Source organism: Silurus meridionalis, chromosome 16, assembly GCF_014805685.1.
Source record: "Silurus meridionalis isolate SWU-2019-XX chromosome 16, ASM1480568v1, whole genome shotgun sequence".
NCBI lineage: Eukaryota > Metazoa > Chordata > Actinopteri > Siluriformes > Siluridae > Silurus > Silurus meridionalis.
This window is the reverse complement of record NC_060899.1, coordinates 1,207,501-1,215,349: the sequence shown is the minus strand read 5'-3', so window position 1 is coordinate 1,215,349 and position 7,849 is coordinate 1,207,501. Positions and strand designations below refer to the sequence as shown.

At 40.0% G+C, this 7,849-nt stretch overlaps 1 protein-coding gene across 1 annotated transcript in view; it reads right to left on the bottom strand.

The window, feature by feature from the left end:
- Positions 1-463: 463 nt before the first annotated feature.
- slc9a8 (solute carrier family 9 member 8) overlaps positions 464-7,849 on the bottom strand; it is a 34,487-nt gene continuing 27,101 nt past the window's right edge. The window contains exons 10-16 of the mRNA XM_046869779.1: positions 7,607-7,712; positions 5,624-5,740; positions 5,032-5,114; positions 4,369-4,480; positions 4,053-4,273; positions 2,512-2,658; positions 464-2,293 (exon numbers count right to left, since the gene is read on the bottom strand). Of these exons, the coding sequence (XP_046725735.1) occupies positions 2,180-2,293; positions 2,512-2,658; positions 4,053-4,273; positions 4,369-4,480; positions 5,032-5,114; positions 5,624-5,740; positions 7,607-7,712 (900 nt within the window). The 3' untranslated portion in view covers positions 464-2,179. The remainder of the gene's footprint in view (positions 2,294-2,511; positions 2,659-4,052; positions 4,274-4,368; positions 4,481-5,031; positions 5,115-5,623; positions 5,741-7,606; positions 7,713-7,849) is intronic.

Genomic DNA, 7,849 nt, shown 5'->3' with positions numbered 1-7,849 from the left:
TTCAATATCAATGTACAATGATAACACTAAAAACTAAAGAAAAACCACTGAAATAGAAGGTGTCCCAAATTTTTACTGCTTCTGAACACACACACACACACACACACACACACACACAAAAACACCACCACAGAATCCAGTGTTGATTCTTTTGTAACAGCAGCTCTGACAACACACTCAATCTAACGTTATTGTTTCCATAACTACAGCTCGTTCAAAGGAACCTGTACGTCAGACCTCAAGGTCATCACCTGATGCAGCTGCAGTTTGTTTTCCATCAGATTTGTAGCAAAACTTCACTTGTGCAGATTGTAAATGTTTCTGTTTTTTTCATTTCAGGTCTGCTTATTTGCATATGGAATCTGATTGGCTCTTATATTTTGTGATGCAATAATATTTGCTCATCACATGTTATTATAACTCACTGAAATTTCATTCCATAAAACAAACCCACAAACAAAAGTGAACTTTTCTAACAAATTTATTTCAAATATCAGTCACAGTATCTCAGAAAACAGACATTTTCCACCGAAAGCAAAAATCGAAAACTCTGTGGCTGAAAAAAGACGTAAAGGCATGACGTCATCTGCAGCTTTCGCCTAACACACGTCTCGACATCTTATAGCTGAAATAATAAAAACTAAAAACTTTTATTCATCTCACAAAGTGAAAAATCCAGTTCTGTTTTCCTTCATCTACGGCACATAGAGTGGAGTGCAAAAGTTTATGTCCCCCATGTACAAACATCCCCCTCGAAAAGACCCAAACAAAAGCAAAAAAGTACAAGAAGAAATGAGATGTGGGTTTGATCCTGAACCAAAACCAGTTACCACAAAATTATCTGTTCAATAAACCTCTCATTTATAGTTTATTAGTAATTATATGTATAATAATATGAATATGTGCATTTTTCTTAATCATTATTTTGTCATTTTATTTTTCTAATATTGTTAATAAAAATCTGTAAAATCCAACACAGGGAAGATAAATTGCTAGAAATAAAACTTCTTTTCCTTGGATACATTTTGGCCACGCCCCTTTGTTATTTATTATTAAATAATTTTCTATAAAATATTGTAATATAACGATTCTGTTATAACTGATACAAAACAAAACCCACCAGAAACCCCTGTAGTAAACCTTTTTTTTTCTACAAATGCTCACGTAACGCAAGACAAACTAAATATAAGGTAATAAAATTAGCATATTATTTTTAAATGCGTTTTCCCCCAAAAAAAGAAAAAAAAAAAAGCTACGTGTATAATCGCATAACAGCGAACGTTTAACCGGATTTTCTCAGCAGCTTCTCGGATTAAAACGATTCAGTAGCAAGAAAAAGCATAAATTATTATATAAAATCTCTAATCATTTACAACAATTATAGAGAAAAAAATTAATATAAAAATAACAATCTTCCATCAACCATACATTCAACATCGTCCTTCACAGGAAAGAAAAACAAAAAAAACAACAACAAAAACATCTGGAATAAAGACTGATTAAAGTCATGGTCTTGAGTGAAATATGGTTAGTGTGAATGGTGGATCGTGATTGGCTGAGAAGGTTAGGTGTGATCTCACTGAGCTCCATGGAGAAGTTTTGCGTGTGGTGGAATACTGAGATTTTGCTAAATGACTTCTTTTGAATAATCTTCTGGCACTACTTTATCTGTGTGTGTGATTCGGAGCAGCAGAACTGCAGCTGTTACTCTCCACTTATTAAATGCGTAATGAATATTGAGTGTTTTTTTGATGCATTCGGTCAGTTTCCCTCTGCAAACATCAATAACAGCGTGAACTCCTCGATGCTGGAATATCATGTGAAATCATCTATATTCATAAATAACAGTCTTCATTCCAGATGTTTTTATTTGTTTTATAATTATTTTCAGGTTTTGCAAGAAAAAAAGAACAAATAATAAAGAAAAAGTGGTAAAAAGAGAAACAAATTGACTAATGTTTTTTTTTTCCTTTTCTTTTTTTTTCAATCCATTAGAGATCCAAAAGAACATCTGGATCCCAAACGACTCTCCTGCCCTTCAGTAAAGTTTTGGCACGTTTCAGTGACTTGGTACAAAAGTACAGCTTGTGTAGCACATTCAGTATGAGTGAGGTGTGTGTGTGTGTGTGTGTGTGTGTGTGTGTGTGTGTGTGTGTGTGTGTGTGTGTGTGTGTGTGTTTTAGAGAAGCTCAGCTTCATCGTCGTCGTCCTCGGAGCCAGATGGTCCCTGTCGCACCTCCTCATACCACTTGTTGGTCAGAGTCTTCATCTGGATTCGCCCGTGCAGCAGATCCTGAAACACACACACACACACACACACACACACACACACACACACACACACACACAAGTTCAAATAAAAATAATATTACATACAAAAGAAAGAACTAAACTGCATCTAAGTGTCAAAAACGTTTTGTGATTTAAATGTTGGGTGCTGTTGCCATGGTTACGCAGTGCATTTCGACAGAACGCTTCGTTAGCGGAACGAGAACAGAATCATGGCGTCACCTCCTGTGTGAGTCTGCGAGTGAAGAAGGGATTGAGGTATTTGGCGTCGAGCCACAGGAAACCCTTGAGGTCCTGCCTCTGAATAATCTGAGCTTCATATTCCTCCTCAGTCAACTCCGAGAGATGCTCAGACTCGATAGTGTTACCCTGAGAGAGAGAGAGAGAGAGAGAGAGAGAGAGAGAGAGAGAGAGGGAGGGAGAGAGAGAGAGAGAGAGAGAGAGAGAGAGAGGGAGGGAGAGAGGAGAGAGAGAGAGAGAGAGAGAGAGAGAGAGAGAGAGGAGGGAGAGAGAGAGGAGAGGGGAGAGAGAGAGAGAGAGAGAGAGAGAGAGAGAGAGAGAGGGAGAGAGAGAGGAGGGAGAGAGGGAGGAGAGAGAGAGAGAGAGAGAGAGAGGAGAGAGAGAGAGAGAAAGAGAGAGAGAGGGAGGAGAGAGAGAGAGATAGGGAGGAGTGTGGGGAGAGAGAGGGAGAGAGAGAGAGAGAGAGAGAGAGAGAGGGAGAGAGGGAGGGAGAGAGAGAGAGAGAGAGAGAGAGAGAGAGAGAGAGAGAGGGAGGGAGAGAGAGAGAGAGAGAGAGAGAGGAGGAGAGAGAGAGAGAGAGAGAGAGAGAGAGAGAGAGAGAGAGAGAGAGAGAGAGAGAGAGAGAGGGAGAGAGAGAGAGAGAGAGAGAGAGAGAGAGAGAGAGAGAGAGAGGGAGGGAGAGAGGGAGAGAGAGAGAGAGAGATAGGGAGGGAGTGTGGGGAGAGAGAGGGAGAGAGAGAGAGCAAGAGAGAGAGGGAGAGAGAGAGAGAGGAGAGAGAGAGAGAGGGAGAGAGAGAGAGAGAGAGAGAGAGAGAGAGAGAGAGAGAGAGGGTAAACTTTTAATATTATATTTCTATATAAAACATACTCTGAGAACATCAGAAAAGCTCCAATAAAAAAGGAGGGCAGAATAAAAGCTGTACGAAGGACAGAAGAGCTTCAAGAAGGAAGAAAAATGCAGTAACAACAAAGCCGGAAAAATGGAGCAATGTCTCCACCTACTGCTTGAGAAGGTGCACTGCTCTGTATGGGAGATGATCAGAAGGAGAACGTATCTGATAGAACACTGAAACCAAGACATCACACGTCCAAGAGAAAATGGAGCAGTAACATCTTGATGTCTTCATCATATGATCTGCGGCCTTAGTTTCACCATATGGTGGAACAGTAGCTGGAGATAACTTTCTGAACTCTTGTTCAGATCATAAAGACGCCTCTAAGGCTACTGTAAAATCATCATCTTCATCTTCAGAGGAGTCAACAGAGCTTCAGGAAACTCCAGAAATCAGATGCACTGCTGGAGGAAAAGGATGAAACTTTTGCTGTTTATTTCAGAAACATTTCTTCTCTGCTTGTAGATCCACACCAGCAGGTGAATTCATTGATGGAAGATGAGCTTGGTGGACTAGGACCATGGCTTTCCACAATGGCCAATGATCCATGCCTATCATTGTTCTTCTGCCAGGAAGCTATCTGGTGGATCTAAAGAGTGAAGATCGTATACAGAGAGCTGAAACTCTCACCATCTTCTCGGTCTTGCTCAGGTTGATGTCCTTTCTGGTCCTGCGCCGTGATTGGCTTTTCTCGATGTCCATGATGCGGATGAGGGGCATGGTCCCGCCCCCCATTAACAAGATGGTGAAGAGCACGATGACGATGGTGGTGGTGCCAATAAGCTGCCTCTTCTCTATGGGCTCAAGGCCGAGATGGAGGCTCAGGGCGTACGGGATCGCCCCCCGCAGGCCTGGAGGAACAGAGGGAGAACGAACGAGTGTCATATCACAAAGAGTGAGAGAAAGAGAGTGAGAGTCAGGAGATGGTTTTGAAGAGATTCCTCACCACTGAACCACATGATGAACATCATTTTCGGGGTGATCTTGTGGTCACGGAAGAAGTTGAGGAGGAAAGACAAGGGGAAGATGTTCACAGCTCGACCGAGAAGAACCAGAACCTACAGAGGGAAGATGATTAAAAGCATGATTTTACTGTAGATCAAATTTTAACGTAAGATTCTGGTGAAAGAAGAGTGTTTACAGCTGCTATAACGTACAGGACGCGAGTCCACAACATTGTGTGTATCTATAAACGGATAAAAGTGCAACGTTTCTGTTTTAATAATTTATTTAAAAATAAGAATCCAAACATATACATCTAAATCTTACAAAATCTTTTAAAAAACAAAAAAATATATAATTAAAAAATATATTAATTAAAAAGGGCACATCGCCCCCTGGTGGACTGAAGCAGAAACGCTGCAACTACAAAATTCAAAACATAACAGCGACTCAAAACTCATCAAATTTGATTAATAAATAAAAAACGTTCATCTTTTTTTATCATCATTGCTGTAATATCAAATCCTAATTCAACTTTTCTTTCATTTTATTTTGTAATTTCTAAATAAACTTAAAACACACACCTTATATTCAGTATTTAATGACTTCAAAATGTCAATAGTTCATAAATTATTTATTCAAACAGCAAAGAAAATTGTTTACTCACAATGCACCAGATAACGAAAGAAAACTCGAACTTGTGGGGAAAACTGAAAATTGAGAGACCCAGAAAGGCAAACACACAGGTTTCTGTGAAAGACACACACACACACAAATTATTATTATATAATATTAAATTTCTTCCTAATTTATAGATTAAAAAAATAAAAATTCTGTAAAATAAAAATGTCAATAATTTTAAAATAAAATTTAAAGAATGATTATAGTTACATAAAATTTCTTATTATTTTAAAGATGAAAAAAAGTAAAATATAATGTTAATTCCAAATAATAAAATAAATCAATAATTTTTGAATAATGGATTATTTTAACTATATAAACTTTAATTATTATAATGTTAAAGATGAAAATAAAATCTGTAAAATAAAAATTTTAATAAACTGAAAGTAATGTTTACTGAAATTATATAATTACATACAATTTATTCTTTTTATTTTAAAGATGAAAATAATATAAAAGCAGCAAATATAAATATTAGATACAGTATATTAATCAGACTTTGTTTATTAGGTTAATAAACAAGTTGTTGATTAATAGGTCAGCGAGAAGGTAGAGGTCGTTTGAAGGATATCACTGACCGCACATGAAGGCGACGGTGCGGAGCGTCTGCTGCATGAGGATCTGCGTTACGGGGGACAGGTTATGGTGAGTGTAGTGAGACATGACGATACCCGAGAACAGGATGGCCATTATACCTACAGAAAGAGAGAGAGAAAAGGGATGAAAAAGAGAGGGAGAAGGACGGATAAGACGGAAGTACTTTTACTAGGACCACATGCAGCTAGAAGTAAACTTTCTGATTACGTAGCATCTCTGGATGGTGTTTCTGTCTCAGCGTGTACAGCAGTCAAAGACCTTGGTGTTATTATTGACCCGAGTCTTTCCTTTGAGTCTCACGTGAATAATATCACCAGGATCTCCTTCTTTCACCTTAGAAATATTGCTAAAATTAGAAATATGATGTCGTTACAGGATGCAGAAAAACTAGCTCATGCTTTTTGTAACATCTAGATTAGACTACTGTAACGCTTTACTGTCTGGGTGTTGGAGTAAGTGCAGAAATAAGCTTCAGTTAGTTCAGAATGCAGCAGCAAGAGTCCTCACTAGATCTAGGAAATATGATCACATCAGCCCTGTTTTAATCATCTACACTGCTCCCAATCAAATCTCGCATTGATTATAAAATATTACTACTGACGTATAAAGCACTCAATGGTCTCGCACCGCAGTATCTGAGTGAACTTCTGTACCAGTATGATCCTCCACGCCTACTTAGATCAAAAGGTGCAGGCTATTTGTTGGTACCTCAAATAATGAAGACTCCAGCAGGGGGCAGATGTTTCTCTTATAAACTTCACAGTTATGGAACAACCTTCCAACCAGTGTTCGGGACTCAGACACAGTCTCAGTGTTCAAGTCGAGGCTGAACACATATTTATTTAGTGGAGTCTTTAGTCAGTAGGTGTTTGTGAGGTAAAGGAGTTTTTCCTTCACCACATTCGTTCATTCAGTTGTTCATCAGGGACAAACTTACACTTATAAAGAACATATTCATTGTTATCACCACATTATCAGTGTAAAGCTGCTCTGAGACTATGTTCATTGTTAAACGCACAAATAAACAAACTGAACTGAATTGAAAAGAATAGAAGGGGCAGAGTGACTTAGTAGGAGTGACTGGTGCACAAGCCACACCTCTATCTTTGAGTGACAGGTGCACAGGCCACACCTCTATCTCTAAGAGTGACAGGTGCACAGGCCGCACCTCTATCTTTAGGAGTGACAGGTGCACAGGCCGCACCCCTATCTTCAGGAGTGCCAGGTGCACAGGCCACACCTCTATCTTTGAGTGCCAGGTGCACAGGCCACACCCCTATCTTTGAGTGCCAGGTGCACAGGCCACACCCCTATCTTTGAGTGCCAGGTGCACAGGCCACACCTCTATCTTTAGGAGTGCCAGGTGCACAGGCCACACCCCTATCTTTAGGAGTGACAGGTGCACAGGCCACACCTCTATCTTCAGGCGTGACAGGTGCACAGGCCACACCTCTATCTTCAGGAGTGACAGGTGCACAGGCCACACCTCTATCTTTGAGTGACAGGTGCACAGGCCACACCCCTATCTTTGAGTGACAGGTGCACAGGCCACACCTCTTTCTAGGCCACACCACTTGTGTGAATACAAAACTTGTTTTGTGTCTTTTAATGAATAATATGATAACCCATAAATAGAATAACACAACCACAAAGTTGCCATAATATCCTGTTACTCTGTGTGTGTGTGTGTGTGTGTGTGTGTGTGTGTGTTTTGAAATGATAGCTACACAAAGGTAACAAAGCCACATCAGAAACGTCATGTTCCTTGTGTCCGCTATCCATCAGGTAACACACACTCACACACACACACACACACACACACACACACACACACACACACACACACACACACACACACACTCTGCGATGGCGGTGATCCAGGCGTGGCCACGTCCTCTCCCAGCCCATTCAAAGCGGTAGTGTTTGAAGTGTGTGAGAAAGAATGTAACAGAGCTGGAACTCACCTGACAGCTTGATGCCTTCAGCCAGACCGTAGGGCAGATAGGCAAAGATGATCATCATCCCGAACTCCAGAGACGGCGTCTTCCTCAGATCAAAGTGTTTCAGACACTAATACACACATGCTAAGGCTCGCAACTATTCTCATGGCTTGTACTTATATTTCTCTCTCTCACACACACACACACACACTTCATCACCAGCTGCGATTAGCAATTTGCACAAATTCTTATACAGAGCACTGTGTA